Source organism: Vitis vinifera, chromosome 4, assembly GCF_030704535.1.
Source record: "Vitis vinifera cultivar Pinot Noir 40024 chromosome 4, ASM3070453v1".
NCBI lineage: Eukaryota > Viridiplantae > Streptophyta > Magnoliopsida > Vitales > Vitaceae > Vitis > Vitis vinifera.
In genome coordinates this window covers 3,104,903-3,121,979 of record NC_081808.1, presented here as the reverse complement: position 1 = coordinate 3,121,979, position 17,077 = coordinate 3,104,903, and the positions used below count along the sequence as shown (strand labels likewise).

Genomic DNA, 17,077 nt, shown 5'->3' with positions numbered 1-17,077 from the left:
TGAATGTAAAAAAAAATATTTTTCTCGTGTTTGTTGTTGATGAAAAATATAAAAAAAAATCAAATAAAATTAAAGTTAATTAAAAACTTACATATATTTTTAAATTATTTAATCTTTATATTGATGAGTTAAAATAAATAAAATGAGTTTGAAATAATAAATAAAAATAATTTATTGATTTTTAATCTATTTTTTATTTTCTTATATTTTATTTCCTTGTACTTTTCCTTTTATATTTTATTTCTCTTACACTTTCCTTCAAATTTTTTAAAAATTGAACACGAGCTTAATTAAAATTAAAAGAATAAAATGTATAAACTATCTCAAACAGAATTCAATAAACACAAAGGAAAACTTCTTATTATACTGGGAGTGTTTAGTGTTTACTGTGTAGATTTTTAAATAAATATATTTACCATTTTGGATATTTTCTTATTAATTTAAGATCATATTTAATCCATCACAAACAAATAAATGATTAACAAATCTTAGTATTTATCATTTCATAAATCAAATTGAAATATGTAAATTTAATATTAAATCATGATTATTTTGGTGGGTGTTTAGAATATTTGTCTTCTTTTTTTTTTCTTATTTATTTTTTTCTTCTATTTTTTTTTCCATTTTTCTCTTGTACAAAACAACTCGTCCGTGTAAAAGGCATCCGCTAGTCATATAAAAAAAACTGTTAAATCATATTATTCGTGAAATAAAATATTATTATCTTAATTTTTTAAGAATCAAAATAAAAAATTTATTTTATTTTGATGGATTTGTTTTACCATTCATTTTTTTTCTTTATTTTATTTTTAAAAAATAAGTATAAAAAAGAAAAGTTACATGAAACCAAAATAAAAGTTTTATTTTTATGGGATGGTTGTAAAATTCACGTTTTTTTTTATCTACTTATTTTATCTTCTCTTTTATTTTTTCATCTTCTATTTAATCAATTATTTCTACAAATAATAGGTGAAAAAAAGTGACCGGATATATCCGGTCACCAGCCCGTTGGGGTTTTAAATATTTGAAAACCCCCAACAACGTCAAGAAAAGTATGGACGGCCGAAATTCCACGTGGCAGAGATCTCCACCATCCATTCATTGGAAACATGCTCGACCGATAAGCAAAGGGTTTGAACTTCAGTCTCCGCCCCTTTTATGTTTGAACAGAGCTCAGACCGTTTCACTTTCTCTCTCTCTCTCTTACTCTCAGTGCATCTGCAGATCTCTCTCCATTCTGGATCTGCAAATGTGTGCCGAATCGATTTCTTCCCTCATCGGATTCTCTACTTTTTTCCGTTTCAAGCTCATTTCGGTTAGTTCTTTAATTTATATATATTTTTTTTATTTTTCTTTTTTGATTTAATTTGATGTAACTTGTGATTTGATATTTGATCTTTGTACAGGGCTTGGATATGAATAATTTGCGTAGAGGATTGTATTATCCAATCTGAAATCTATTTGTTTTTTATTTTCAACACCTACCTCACTTAACTTTTTCTTTTTAAATTCCTCACCGGTTAGTGTTTTTTATTTCTGTAGATTATCGGCTTAAAATTGTAGATTTTTTTGTAGGAATTTGTTGTGGATTACTGTTTTTTTTTTCCTGTTTGGTTAGTTTATTTAGAATTTGTTGCTTTATTGTTTGGGATGTTCAGTGTACTATTTAAATCTGAGTTAGGTTTGATATTTGGGTTTTAGTGTAATTCAAGATCATCTGTTGCGATTTGTTTAAATAGCTTGTGTAAGGAAACTACCTTGTAGTATGAGAAGTGTTGTTGCTGGGTTGTGGGTTCCATGTTGCTGTACTTGTGGGCTATTGGAAATTTCATTTGGTGGTAACTGGCATCAACATGCTTGGATTCAGAGTTTAGCTGGCTGAGTAGTATTATTTGTATTTATTTCATTTCTGTTGTTGTAGCTGGATGGTTGGGTCAAATTATAGCTTGGTTTCTCCAATTCTATTTAAGACTCCAGATGTTGCTTGGACGTATGCATTCTCAGTGCAAAGTAGTATTCAGGCTATTGATTGCTTGATTTTCTTTTTAAATTTTATTGTCAAACCCAGAACTAAGAAAAGAGAAGATTTTATGTTCTATGAAGTAGGAAGACTAGATTAGATAAATTGGGGAAATGCAATCTATCCCTTGAAAGTTTGATCTATGACTTGCTTTTTGTTGATGGTGCTCAGATGTTCTGTTTTATCACTCTTTTGTGCATTATACTCTGATTCTGATTTCTGTTTCATTTGCATTTCTCCTTTAGCCTGTGGTTTCATCCTGCAAAAGCATAGCTCCTGACACTTCCTAGGGAGGTTGATAATGATTTGGGAAACTTACTCTAGAGAAAATCGTTGTCGAGTGGGAATTGGGGTATGTAGCTTTATCTTTCTGTCAAGGAATTATGGAAAGTGACAGGACAATCACTCCTCCCACAGAAGGGGTCAGCGATGGTTTTCAGAAAATGCGACCTCCGCATGGGTAATCTTTTGAAATTTATCTGTAACCTGGCTCTTTGCATATATTCATATTTATTTTTCTTTGCTTGTGGTTAATGGTATTGTGCCACTTCAGCATACACCCCAATTATTAAAAGTCTATGTTGGTTGAGAATCTTGAAATAGTTGGTATTTGCTGTCTATTATTCTCTTTCAGCTAAAACTAATTTTTCCATCGGTGCTTCACACCTTCTAGTGCACTAAGACACAATACCAAAAACTGAATCCTGTGTAACATTGTGCTACTATTCTATAGGAGGACTAGTGGTCCTACAAGGCGTTCCACAAAGGGGCAATGGACAGCCGAAGAGGTAAATGTGTATTTTCATGAAATTTGAAAAATTTAGTTCTCTGTGGTTTAGCGTTATTGCAGATTTATTTTATTAAACTGATGTTTATGATGATGCCCTTCTATAACTTATCTTTTCTGATTTGAGAATGCTTTCTGACACAAATGTGTTTCAGTTAATTATTGAATTTTATTTTGGACTATGTTTTTTTCTCATGTATTATCTTTTTTTTTAAAGGCAAAAAAAAATGTATACATCAGAAAATAACATAGAGAATCCAAAATGAGAATATAAATGTTATTTTCTCATGTATAAGATTTTAGTAATACATCATCATGCTTTGAGGTGCCTATTTGATTAAATTTGTTTTTTGAGAAATAAGACACACTTGGTCCTTTTTAGTCTTTCTTTTTTTCTTTGAAAATTTTTGCCTTAAAAAAACTGCATACTGTTGAATATGTATTTCAACATTATTTGTTGCTTGATTTGCTAATTGAACTAATACTTTGTTTATTCTGATCTTCATATAAACATACGCTTTACTTTGTTAGTTTGTACTCTTATTGGGTAGATTTTCTTTACTCAGGATGAGATTTTATGCAAGGCTGTTCAGCGTTATAAAGGAAAGAACTGGAAAAAAATAGGTATGTTGGTAAATCTCCTTTCAATATCTGGAAACTAATGATAAATTTCAATACAACCTAAAATTTATATATTTATATTCCTATATGTTAATATAACTTTTAGGGCTTTTCATTAAGTGGACAAATATAGTTTTACCTGTTCTTTTGTAAGCATTGAAATAGATCAAAACAAATTCAGGTCTTACCAAGCAATTAACAAAAGGAAAGGATCCTATGAGCTGCATGAATATATATATATATATAGTAGGCAATAAGAGTTCCATTTGCAAGCATGTATGGCTTGTGGAAGCTTGGAACAACAAATATTAAGGCTTGTTTTTATTTTTTTCAGTCTTATCTATCTAGGTGGTCAATCATGTCTTAGATTACGAGCCCAATCCACAACATTTTATATATATATATATATATAGTAGGCAATAAGAGTTCCATTTGCAAGCACGTATGGCTTGTGGAAGCTTGGAACAACAAACATTAAGGCTTGTTTTTATTTTTTTCAGTCTTATCTATCTAGGTGGTCGATCATGTCTTAGATTACGAGCCCAATCCACAACATTTTAAGCTTCTCCTATTATTGTATTGCCTAAAATTTGAAATGTATCTCTGTTGACGGATATTTCTAATAGTAAAACTTGTTTTTTTAGCGGAATGTTTCAAGGATCGGACAGATGTGCAATGCTTGCACAGGTGGCAGAAGGTCTTGAATCCAGAACTTGTCAAAGGTCCATGGTCAAAAGAGGTGAGTTATCATGGATTTTTGTCATTACCGTGTCAGTTACTTCCCTGAATTAGTTATAATTTTGCTACCATTTTCATTGACTTGGAAATAAGAAGTTTTTTTTTTTTTTTTTTTCCAATTTATGATATGATCTAACTCGTTACTCTTCTACAAAAACAGGAGGATGAAGTAATAATTGAATTGGTTAACAAATATGGGGCAAAAAAATGGTCCACCATTGCACAACATTTACCTGGGCGTATTGGAAAGCAATGTCGGGAAAGGTATGATTGAGAAGCTCCTTCTGGTAGATTTATGGGGGTTTCCTGTCATTCTCCCATTCCATGCTGATGTCACTACTGCAATCTAAGAATATCTGTCAGATTGTCCTTTCTATGCATCACTTGATATCTTTGTATAAGCAAGGAGTCCACTCTAATTGATTGGTCAGGTAACGTAACTTAATACAACCTAATCTCCAACCACCCTGAGCTTAACCAACCGCCTAAACATGCTAGTTGGAGTGGCCATCTGCTAAGCCCAGCTCAAGTCTAAGTAAGAAAAGGGGGTTTGGCTTCAGGCTTCCACTTGTTCTTGTGGTGGACCAACCTCCTACTGGGTACTTGGCTACTCACTTGTGAGGCATGATATCTGAAATGCTAATTAAATATTGCAAAAAACAGTTCTAATTTCTGTTGCAGTATCACAAAATGTTTGCCCCAAATGCAGCAAATTTACTAGCAATTTTACTGGTCAAAATAGTATTTAATTATATTCAAGCCACTCAATGAATTTGGGATTAAGCAGTTTAAAAGTTGTCCACGAAATGTATGCTGCTTCTTCAGTTTTATCAATTGTTAACAATTTGTAGGAGGCTGTTTTTTCATCCATTCTGGTGGATGCTGTTGTAATTACCTGTCAGTTCTGTGTTCCATATACTTCATTGAATTATAGTCTTTCTTCAGAGCTTAAAAATCGCTGAGCCTTTGCTTGCTGTGTGTCTGGTGATTAGTATCAGGGGATTGATGTGTGACGCTACTCCTTCACTAGTGTCACTTATGGTGTATTGCTATTATATACATTCATGATACATTTGATTGCTTTAGGTTTTTCTGCCTTCCGTTATTAAAAGCTATTGTATGCTGTGTTGCCTGTATTAATTTTTAGGTGGCACAATCACCTTAATCCTGCCATAAACAAGGAGGCATGGACTCAAGAAGAAGAGTTGGCATTGGTTCGTGCTCATCAGATATATGGAAACAAGTGGGCAGAGTTGACAAAATTCTTGCCGGGAAGGTATGTTCATCCATTATTGAAGGAGAGGAAATACTTTGCATCATTTTTATCTTCTGAAAATTATGTTGTTTATATTTTCTTATCTGCCTGGTCTGTTGTGCTTCTTATTTGTAATATTGTAAACTAAAATGGTCTTCACTCATATTCTTAAATTGAAACTTATCTATACCAACAGAGTTCTGAAACATCTGTGCTTGTGTGGCCATCAGGACAGACAATGCCATAAAGAACCACTGGAACAGTTCCGTAAAGAAGAAGTTGGACTCTTATATAGCATCAGGTTTACTTGCACAGTTCCAAGGCCTGCCTCTTGTTGGTCATCGAAACCAATCAATCCATTCATCTTCTTCAAGGATGCAACAGAGTAGTGGAGACGATAGTGGTGCCAAAGGTGGGATAGAAGCAGAGGAAATTTCAGAATGTAGTCAAGGTTCAACTGCGGTAGGTTGCTCCCAATCTGTGAGTGAAATGTCTAATTCTGGTTTACACACAAGAGAGGAATTTCAGATGACTGAAGAATCTGGTCAAGGAAAGGAACAAAGTTCCAGTCCAATATCATGTTCCAAACAATATTACGCATCTATTGAAGAAGTCACTCTCTCAATTCCAGAAATCCCTTGTGAATTGGATTGCCCTTCCAACTACCTTGAGCCAAATTTCCCACATGATGCTAGAATTTCTGGAAGCGTGGAGCGTCAGTTTAATTCAAATGAGCAACCTGCTATTTCTTCTTTTGAACTGGGACAGGCATCATCAGGTTTATCATCACATTTTAATGGTGGCAATGAAAACCGGGACACAGTTTCCATCCCATTACAAACTTCTGTAGGGTTGAATGCTTCTTCTTCCATGGGAAATATGGGTGTGGATTCTGATATACCTGAACACTTACTGATATCTGAAGGCGATTGTTGTGGGTTCAGATTCCAAGAGGCAGGGACTGATGAATATTTTTCCTCTGAAAATCTTACAAGATGCACAAATGCCATTGAATTGGAATGCACAGATCCATTAGTTTGCCAATCATCTGACTTTCAGATCTCTGAAACCTCAGGAACTTCAGCTTCACAGCCATATTACCCTTTAAGGTCTGAGATGTTGGAAGCTTCATGCTGTCAATCTCTTCTGTCTGTTCCTTCAGTTCATCCTGCCGTTGACTGTACGTTTATATTTGGTACTGAAACCAATCAATTAAGTGATTGCTCGCTTCAAACTCAAGGACTTGATGATTTTATCTATACCAATGACTCCACCAATTCTATCTGTCACAATGGTACAGAAAACAAAGACCTTCAAGAGCAACCAGGCCCGGCAAAGGATTCTGTAAACTTAGTTCCTGTAGATTCTTTTGGGTCAGGACCATCAGATATAATGCATACTTGTCCTTCTAGAGAAGGAAAACAACTAGCGCATACTGAACAGCAGGATGAAGGCGCTCTATTTTATGAGCCTCCTCGCTTTCCTAGTTTGGACATTCCTTTTTTTAGTTGTGATCTTATACAGTCTGGTAGTGACATGCAGCAAGAATATAGTCCTCTTGGTATCCGTCAACTGATGATGTCTTCTATGAACTGCTTGACTCCATTTAGGCTGTGGGATTCACCATCTCGAGATGATAGTCCTGATGCTGTGCTGAAAAGTGCAGCCAAAACTTTCACAGGTACACCATCCATTTTGAAGAAACGACACCGTGATTTACTGTCACCTTCACCTTTGTCAGAAAGAAGAAGTGATAAAAAGCTTGAGAGTGACATAAATCAAGGGTTCTTTTGCACATCTAGTTTGACCAAGGAATTTTCTCGCCTAGATGTTATGTTTGATAATAGTGGGACTAACCAGAAAAGTAACTCTGGACCCTTTGATGAAGATAAAGAAAATCTGGGCCATGTTTTTGTGGTGGGAAAAGAAGAGAGGAGAGATGGTCCTCCATCTTCACATAACAGAAATTCAGAGGTAGACTTTGATGGCAGAAATTCTCTGGACAACATCAGACAGGGAAATGTTGATGTTGATGCTAAGACTAAGTTTGATGCTGATGCTGATGTGCAAATTGTGAGTGTCTTTTCTTATTTTGTTTCTCTTTCAGCATTGTGTTTTTATAAATGAAGATGAGGGAACTGTTGAGAGAACTGTTGTTTATGATTTTCCTTCTTGAACTATTTGATCTATCATTATTTATGATGGGAAATTCTGTTACTATTTTGATCAAGTTAACTTATATATGGGACCATACAGTAGATATTCACCTAGACTTAACTTTTGAACCACCAATCTGTGTTCAACAGCCTTGCCATTGTTTTTATTGTAGATTTTTCACAAGTCTATCTTTCTTTGTTTTTGTTTGATCTAATTGCTTTCCATAAAAATTTGAATTTCATGCATGTATATAACATTAATACTTTTTCTTTTTCCTTTCTGTTCTGACAATACTCCCAATCTTACATCTCTCCTTTACCGTTATCTGGGCAGTTGGTTATACAATACTTCTGATCTTACTGCTTTTGTTAGTCATTAACTCTTATTTTTCTTTGAAACTTTTCTCATATCAGCAGCCTTCTGGAGTCCTTGTTGAACAAAACATGAATCATCAGGTATTATTTTCTCCTGACCAAGTTGGATTTAAAACAGACAAAACCTTTGGTTCCAGTCGTAGAAATCGGGGAAATCAGTTCTCTAGAAGCTTGGAAGCTACATTGAAACAGCATGCTCCTTCAGAATCTTCATCTGGAAATCCATGTTTATCTGTTGTTGACTTACCTGCCGTTGTTGGAAAGAATCATGATGGTCATTTGGTTGCAGCCACATCCATGCCATCTAACACTTCATCAAACCCCCAGGACACTATGGTTGGCAATGCTGGCAATGATGACGATGTCGGAACCTTTAGTCTGTAAGATTCTGCTGCTTTTTCTTTCACTACTGTTCATCATATTTTTGTTCGATATATGATGCTGTTTGATTGGGTTCTGTTTTTTTTTTTTTTATCATTAGAGCTGTTGCACCATGTAAAGAAACTTTTTTTCTTTTTTCTTGTGATCCTCTATTTTTTTGGGAGGAGATTGGAGATGATTGTAGATCTGATTTCCAATTTAGCTCCGTTTTTCTCAAATCTATTAATGTTCAAGTGGTACAAGTAGATTTTTTTCTTATGATTTGCTCGGATGATGGTTTTTATTTTGTAGATTTGGTGAAACTCCTTTTAAAAGAAGTATTGATTCCCCTTCAGCATGGAAATCCCCTTGGTTTATCAACTCTTTTGTGCCTGGCCCAAGAGTTGATACAGAAATATCAGTTGAGGTATATTCCATGTCCTGGTATTAGTTTGTTGTCCAATTATATGTTACCTATTCTCTCTCTCTTCCCTGCTATTTCATTTCCTTCTTTATGCAATGGTTGAATTCCTTGCAGGATATAGAATATTTCATGAGCCCTGGGGATAGAAGCTATGATGCTATCGGGTTGATGAAACAGTTGAGCGAGCATACTGCAGAAACATTTGCTGATGCCAAGGAGGTTTTGAGAATTGGTGCTTCTGAAGTGATGTCAAAGGAAAGATGCTCTAGCAATAACAATCATGACCCAGATCATCAGCTGGAGAACCATTCCCATTTGGCTTCAGAAGTATTGGTATGGTTTGGCATAATCTTTTGAGGAGCATTCCCTTTTTTCTTCATTTTTATTAACACTCACATCTTTTTAGCTCTAATAGAGCTCAAAAATATAGTAATTGAGCTATTAAATCCTACAGATCCTTTCTCTAGTAACACATGCCATACCACCATCTTTCTGTGCTTATCACATTTGCGGTGGTCAAACAGGCTTAAGATTGGATTTTTTTTTTTCCCTTTAGATTAAACTCAGAGCAATTTAATTGGGCTTTCAAAATCTTTTTCAAGTTTGACTTTGGTAGATTCTTAGCAAAGTTCACCAAACTGTGGCTTATTCTTCAATTTTCATGTTTTTTTATTTTCATTGTTCTTTCTTCCTTTCAGTAGGCCTATTTTCATGGATGAATTCACATTATTTTGCCACAGCCATCCAAAGCTTAATTTTGCCCCCCTTTTTTTGATGATTTATTTGTTTTGAAATCTTTGCAGACTGAGCGGGTACTCGACTTCAGTGACTGTGGCACACCTGGGAAGGAAACGACAAAGGGGAAATCTTCTGCTGCTCCTGGCTTTTCAAGTCCCTCTTCCTATCTGTTGAAGGGATGCAGGTAGCAGGTTCTTATGGCTAAAAGCCTTATCCTGCCACATTCCAAAGTGAAATTTAGAAGTAAAATATGTCTGTTTGTGTTTTTTCCTTCTCTGTTATTGTTATAATGTCTGAAGTTGTGATTTAATTAATTTATCGAAGATTGTTCAAGTGCATTCTAGTTTCCTTTCATTGTTTCCTCAATTTTTTACTTTTTTTATTTTTTTTTTTGTGCTTGGACATAAGAACTGCATTTTCCCTTCTCCAAAATAGAAGGAAACCATCATTATCTTAATGCATTTTGTTATCTGCAAATAATTTGTATTTCAAACAGCAGCTTCATAAATTTTTGAAGCAATCAGTAAAACCTTGGAATCATATCATTTTCAATCAATAAGATCCTTCCATAGTACTGATACTTTTTTTGTACTTATTATACTTATATCTCATTGATTTGTATCACATATTTGGTTTTTTGCATCGTACATAAGTCTTATTTTTTTGTAGGATCCAAATTTCATAATATATTTTAAACGGTCCAAATTCAAGGTACATCACATTTCTTTGTATCTTGATCATATTTATTTTCCATTGTTTTATATATTCGTGCCCTTGTTCGATGATCCAAATTTTCATGATACACTTTCAATGGTCCAGATTCAAACTTCTATAGTTTTTCCGGTATGCATAGTAAACAATATAATTGATCTTTACCACTTTCCTCTAGAAAATATATGCGATCTCGAGCATTTTCATCTTCCCACTGAGGGCATATTCGTCATGTTCATCTTCTCAACATTTTCTCGGTTTCATCATTCAGGGTATTTTCCCAAATTTGGGCTACTAGGTGTTTTTATCAAGAAATTATGGAAAGCAGGAGCTGAAATACCTGAAGGGGATTGTATGCAGGAGGAGCATCAGAGGAAATTTTAAAAAAAAAAATACAACACTTTTTAAAATTATTTATTAAAATATCACAATTCGGAAACTATTTTCAAATTTACAATAAAAATAAATAAAAAGAAATCGAGGTAGTTTCAGTTGAACTTTCATGTTTAAATTGAAGTTGTTTTTTTTTTTTTTTTTGAAAGATAATTTTCAATTGATGTTACAAAAAATGTCTTAGATTTAAAAATAGTTTTAAAACACCATATATTTTTTAAAAAATTACTGCTTTTTTTTTTCCCCCAAAAATCCAGCATCGGATACAAATCCCATTTTCCAGGGTGTTGCCCAAATCCTCCATCTCTTCACTGCTATGTTTTGCATTACAAGCTAATGAAGTATACTCAAAGAAAGGAACCAGATTGCATGTAGAATATCTCCCACCAATTTCAATAAACACAACTTGTTGCCAAAGTAAAGGTCAATTTGGATTTGAACATCAACACTAAAAAAATTGGTGGCTTGGAAATTTTTCGGTACAAGCATCTTCCTCCGTATGGTCGAGCATTTCATTCTCGACCTTATTTATTGGGGAAGTAATTATTATCATAAAACCAGTAAAACAGGATGAATTAACTAATGTGAACAAGACTATGGAATGGGATTAGTACAAAAAGATTGCCCATCTCCTGATTAGATAGCACGGGTGACGGCGGCATGTATAGCATCTGCAAGATGAGGGACTGTCTTGGAGCTCAGACCTGCCATGCTGATCCTCCTGCGTGATAAGTTGATGTATTAAGTTAAATATATGAATTTTAAGAGCCAGTATTTGTTTTCGTATCAGAATTACTTGAAGACATCATTCATATTATTATCCTCCAATGCTCCTAAAGTTGAATTATATAAAACCTTTGGGATTCAAACCTGAGGCTATGTTTTCTTGAGAAAGCTTGTGGGAAAGAAAATAGAGAAAAAATTCTTGAAGAATGCACTTTCTCTGAGCTTTTCTCACCTTTATTTAAGAAAAATAGGAAGGAGAAAATCTTTTAACATTTTCCATGATTTTCCTTACTATTTTTTTTTTTTTTTGTTGCACGAAAATTATTTTCCTTAATATTTTTTTATTTCTCTTAGTACTTTCCAAGAAACAAACATCATAAGATTCATAACTATTGGGATTGTTGACATTCACCTACTAGAACAACAATGCCAAGAATATAATACAAATATTTATTTTACAATCATGAATTCTTAGCAGAAATAAAAGGGCTCCCCAGCTTCATTTGATTGTTAGAGAGATTAGAGGTAATTTTGTTTTTCCTTTTCAAAAGAAAATTGAACCTTCTTGTATATAATCAAGTGAAGGATTGATGTTCTTACCCATCAGATGTCATGTAGACGTGGTACTCTTTGGTCATGAAGGCCACTTGAGCGGTGTTCAATCCTGTGAAAGTAAACATTCCAATCTGCTTGAGAATGTGATTCCAGTCACCTGGTGTGCCTGCCAAACACCAAAGGAAGATGCATTCTGGCATGAGAATTCAGTTCAAGAAGATAAATGTTATGCACCCTATTTGAACTTATGCACTTCTATTGCTTTCCATGCAAGAGGATTTGACCAATGTTGCTCAGAGGCACAAGCTAATGGCTTTCAAGATCCATCAGTAGAAAAAATGCTAGTCAAAATATTAATTCACACATAACCAGGACAACAGAAAAAGGAGAAAAAAGATAAGGAACTGTCAAGTATATAAAAGAGACTAGAGATTGGTTTACCTCTGGCCCGTAAAGCATCAAAGAGTTGCTGGCGCATGCTGATAATACGATCTGCCATTGCCTTCAACTCAACAGTCCATTCATTGTACATATCCCTGCAGTCAAAGTACAAACAAATTTAAGGGGACGTAATCTAAACGTGTATATTTAAGAAGCTATCACATCATCCTTCTGCGATTGAATGCATTCGCATCAAAGTCCATAAAATGATAATAAATGAAATGAGATGTCTTGTACTTGAGTCAACTTCTGGTGTCATCCAATGATATTACTAGAAGCCATATTATCAGCTATGTTTTACAATTTTATATAATTGAGAAACTATTTTATCTTGTGGAATTACCGACTTTCACCAACTTTTGATTTGGTCAATTGGATGATGTCTATCCGTCTTATATGAAGAGGAAAAATAAGAAGGGAAAATGAAAAAAGAGCAGGATTCTGCCAATATCAAGTGGTTTTTGCCAAATTACACAAGCAAATCCTTGACAGGTTTTGAATAACTTAATACCTGTTTTTCAGGATGATTGCAACGATAGATGCACCATGAATGGGTGGGTTTGAAAACATAGGCCTGATCACAAGTTTAACCTGGCTCTCAACCCTGCTTGCCACATCCGCCGTCTTGCAAACCTATAATGTAAAAATGGATATTGATAAGGGGCAAAACTTCGAGTAGCAGCCAAATTTGTATAAGATTTACTAACTCAAAATATGAGAATGCAAAATCACTGAAGGAAAGGGGATATTTTCTCTTAGCAAGAAGAAGGATCCTCAAAAATTCATTTAAAAATAATCTCTATCCAGACAGCAGGCTTCAACAATAAAAGGGGAATCTATACTGTGCAGGTGCAAATATGGATTCGGCAATAAGGAACAAAAACAACTTTGAAAATTTAAAGAGCACAATTTAGTAAAAAAACTTCAAAGTTGGTCTTAGGTCTCTTACAATGCTCAGTGCACCAACACGTTCCCCGTAGAGCCCCATGTTCTTGGCATAACTCTGAGCAGCAAGGCATTCACCACCATCAGCAACAAACATGCGAACAGACTGCGCATCTGCATCCAGACTCCCACTTGCAAAACCCTAGAATGACAAGAATGCATCTGCTTAATTCAATATGATGGAATGATGTTGAACAAAGAATAGTCATCATCTTCCTACTGGATTGAGAAACTCAAATTGAATTTGGATCTACCTGGTAAGCACTGTCAAAGAAAGGTAACAACCCTTTCAATCTTATCAACTGCCTTATCTGCTCCCATTGCTGAAGGGTTGGGTCGACACCAGTGGGGTTGTGAGCGCATGCATGAAGAAGCACAATTGCTCCAGAAGGGGCAAGACTAAGGTCTTCCAACAAGCCTGTTACACACAGGAAAAGAGTGATCATGAATAAGAAGCACAGAAAAGTAGTAAAACTTGCCAGATCCTATCCCCTACTCCTGAGAGGAAGAGGTCACAAACACTTAGGTGCATAACAAGACACAAAACATAAAAATAAATAAATAAATTTTAGGCCACTAGATGAAACGGGGCGATATTGGAATTTGAGGCACAAAATTAATCATGGAGTAAATGTTACCAATTAATCATGGCTCTGATACAAAATAATGGATAAAGTCACACACACACATGGTTCTCTACACAAAAGTGAAATCTGCAGGATTACCCTAAAAGGGTACTTGATAGTTAATAGAGGATAGTTTCAAACCTTGGAAGTTCAGCCCACGTGTTGCTGGATCATAATAGCGGTAAGTCTTCACAGATAACCCTGCTAATGTGAAAATTTTTCCATGGTTTCCCCATGTTGGTTGTGGAATGTATATGGTTCGCTGCAATAGGCCACAAGGTCAAAGTGTTTTCATGTGATAAATTATGGCCAGAAAAAGGAATAAGCAAAAGCACTTTACTTGGTGATGATGTCTCGCCAAAAACTCAGCTCCAACTCTCAATGAGCCGGTACCAGACAAACACTGGACAGTAGTAACCCTCTTCACCTGAATAGCAGGGCTATCCCCCAAGCAAGCAAAGTAAACAAACAGAAAAAATCAGCCATAAATTAAAAACACAAGGTACAACAACGAAGTTAGACAAGATGCCTTTCACTCATTAAAAATATTATGTAAACTCATAAGCATTTTGTGGTGAGAGGTACGGGCAGACTTTATGGAAGGCAGTATCAGAAATGCATCATTTGGTTAGTTAACAAGAATTGGAAGGACCATTCAATAGAGTTTAACATCCTAATAAAGGTCCACAATGGCTGAGTGTGAAAGGAGGCCACTCAATCTAGATCAATCTGCCCATACACTGCCAAGAAGAAGGGTGATAAATGACAGAAAGCTTTCTTGAATCGTATTCCATGAGGATTATTTAAAACTCCAAATTAACTTTTAGTTAACAAATGATAGGAACTGTGCCACTTTTATACACTCTCCTGAATGGACTACTCTATGAATTCCAAAAAATATTGAGTTCTTGTACCTGTCAGCGCCAAACATGAGCTTAGCACTCAATTTATTGAATTCTGCCAGCCCAACAATAGGAAGATATTCTTTGACCCGGGACCTGAATGCCATGGAAATTGAAGCTCAATACTCCAATTCTTCCACAAAGTTACCATCACAATGAAAATGATAGAATCCTCACCTGTCATTAACAAGCAGCTGCTCTGCCCGTCTCACTACATTCAGAACAAGAGGCTTTCCTTCCTGAATAAGGAAACCGCATCATTATTTCTGGATTAGAGATTACTATTGCAGCCGTAATTGCAGCGAAATGACATGTCAATTAGCCAGTTTGAAAAGGGAAACCTACCTCTGTTCGATAAGCACCAACGCCCAAGTTCAGTTTCACTGGGCTAGGATCTTTGTTGTAGGCCACAGTCACCTGTTTGTTTCAGATTCAATGACACAAATTTAATTAAGATATCCATATTTCATTCATGTCTCGTTTATTAGCTGCTTGATTGCCGGGAAAACACAATAAAATCAAGTAACATAAAAGTTGAAGATTTTAGAGTTTCCATTATATTGGAGCATAACGAAGTGAACACCAACCAACCAACTCAATTTCAGTTGATTTTCTCACATTTTAAAACAAAATCGTATTGAAATTTCAATAATTTTTTGCTTTTCTACCGTTAACAGAGTTCAGAAACCAAAACTATCCGTAATAAGGTAACATTTAAAAACTCATTTTCCTTCTCATCAGAACTTTCTCAGCAACCAAACAGAGAAACAAGCAAATTTTGAGCTTGAGTGAGAGAAAGTACCCCTAGAATGGGATCTTCAGGAGCCTGAACGACGTGATCAAAAACAGAGCCACCGAAATCGGAGCCCGAGGTTGCAGAAGCAGAGATCGTGTGGTTAGGGTCCATGGTGGACGATGGGGACGAGCCCTCCAGGTGCCGGGCCAGAGCACTCAACCTCCGATCGGCGGGTGAAGAGAATTGCTGGTACATTATTAATCTTCGTATGCGTTCCCAAACAAAACTACGCCTTCTTCGGGTATCGAAGACTAGTTGTCGGTCTCGTTACGTTTTATAAAGAGGAGGTACGAAGAAATGGCGCGGCGAGCGAAAGGCGATGGTTATCTACTGACGTAGATGCTGACTTGTGACGGGGCCCAATTCTTAACCGAGACGTGCAAGATAGGCTTTCCAGAAGCACGTTGATCTAGGTGAGGGTTTTGTGAAATCTTGACACGTGGAAAGCAGTCAGCTGGGCACGTGGTTCCAAATACATTTATTGGAAATTAAAAATTATTAAAACTATACGTATATATTGATGAGTTCATATTAACTTTATAAATATATTTTAAAACCATGTAAATTTTATGAATCCAAAATAAATAATATTTATACGAGTGAGAACCCGAAAATTAAAAATAATATATGAGAAAACAAAGGTTATGTTTAGCTAAGAAAAATACTCAAAAAATGGAGAGTGAATTGGGTTTTTAAAATCTTTTCAATCACAACAAATTCAAACACAATATAAGTAAAATAAAGAGATAGAGTTTAGATAATTCAAATTCGGATTTATAATGATTCGGCACTTTCTTACCTACATCCACTCTCCTCAATCTTCTAACCAAGTGATGGTTCCACTAACTTGAAACTTCAACCAAACTTCTAATATTCTTATACTTGGATTCCGGCTTCAATGGACTCTTACATAATCTCTTCAAGATTCAAACCTTTTAAAGGCTTTGACACTGAAATTTTTACAAGAAATAATCCCTCAACCTAGCTTAAGGATAGTTCAAATACAAGACAAAGCTAGGATGATACACAAGAATGCACTAAAGGATATGCAAGTGGTAATTTAATGCACTATGAAAGAAATGAAAGCTTTTTGATCAAGAACAGGTAGGTAGGCTATTGAATGCAAGTGTTCTCTTATCAATAAATGAAATGGAACTCTCAATTTATAGGTTTCTAAGCTCGGGAGTCAAAAACAGTAAAAGGTAACCTCGTCCGATCGAGTTAGGGTTCATCACTAGCGATTAGAGCATTTAATGCATGACAGGTTACCGTTGCCTCGACCGGACATCGGCCGGGAAGAGAATCCCCTCGACCGGGAAGAAAAGGCTACTGGGAGAGAGATAAACTTTTTGGCCTCTCTTGACCGGTCCTCGACCGGTCCTCGACCGGACGAGCACAATCGGTCGACCGGTTCCTTAATCAATTGAACCGATTGGCCATAACCTCGACCGGTTTAGCTTTTTTGGCCCCGAAAACCTATTTTTTTAATTCCTTTCTTTTCTAACACT

At 35.4% G+C, this 17,077-nt stretch overlaps 2 protein-coding genes across 3 annotated transcripts; one reads left to right on the top strand and one right to left on the bottom strand.

Moving 5' to 3' along the window:
- The first annotated feature begins 1,165 nt into the window (after positions 1 to 1,165).
- On the top strand, positions 1,166 to 9,812 carry LOC100261001 (transcription factor MYB3R-1). 2 transcript variants are annotated; one of them, XM_002281492.5, is made up of 12 exons: positions 1,166 to 1,315; positions 2,266 to 2,480; positions 2,754 to 2,808; positions 3,374 to 3,431; positions 4,073 to 4,167; positions 4,327 to 4,430; positions 5,314 to 5,442; positions 5,652 to 7,494; positions 7,995 to 8,332; positions 8,625 to 8,739; positions 8,851 to 9,069; positions 9,540 to 9,812. In XM_002281492.5, the coding sequence occupies exons 2-12, from the start codon at positions 2,404 to 2,406 to the stop codon at positions 9,660 to 9,662; spliced, it is 3,156 nt and encodes a 1,051-aa protein (XP_002281528.2). In that variant the 5' UTR covers positions 1,166 to 1,315; positions 2,266 to 2,403; the 3' UTR covers positions 9,663 to 9,812. The 2 variants fall into 2 exon arrangements, with proteins under 2 accessions (XP_002281528.2, XP_010648515.1); XM_010650213.3 differs by having other exon boundaries at positions 1,171 to 1,315; positions 7,992 to 8,332.
- A 1,131-nt stretch (positions 9,813 to 10,943) lies between these two features.
- Positions 10,944 to 15,918, bottom strand: LOC100256163 (aspartate aminotransferase, cytoplasmic). The gene is made up of 12 exons (XM_002284100.5): positions 15,576 to 15,918; positions 15,119 to 15,190; positions 14,951 to 15,012; positions 14,786 to 14,869; positions 14,212 to 14,311; positions 14,013 to 14,133; positions 13,500 to 13,663; positions 13,250 to 13,387; positions 12,812 to 12,933; positions 12,301 to 12,395; positions 11,905 to 12,025; positions 10,944 to 11,299 (listed from the first exon to the last, which is right to left on the bottom strand). Exons 1-12 carry the CDS (start codon positions 15,762 to 15,764, stop codon positions 11,215 to 11,217), a joined length of 1,353 nt encoding a protein of 450 aa, XP_002284136.1. The 5' UTR covers positions 15,765 to 15,918; the 3' UTR covers positions 10,944 to 11,214.
- Positions 15,919 to 17,077: the final 1,159 nt, after the last annotated feature.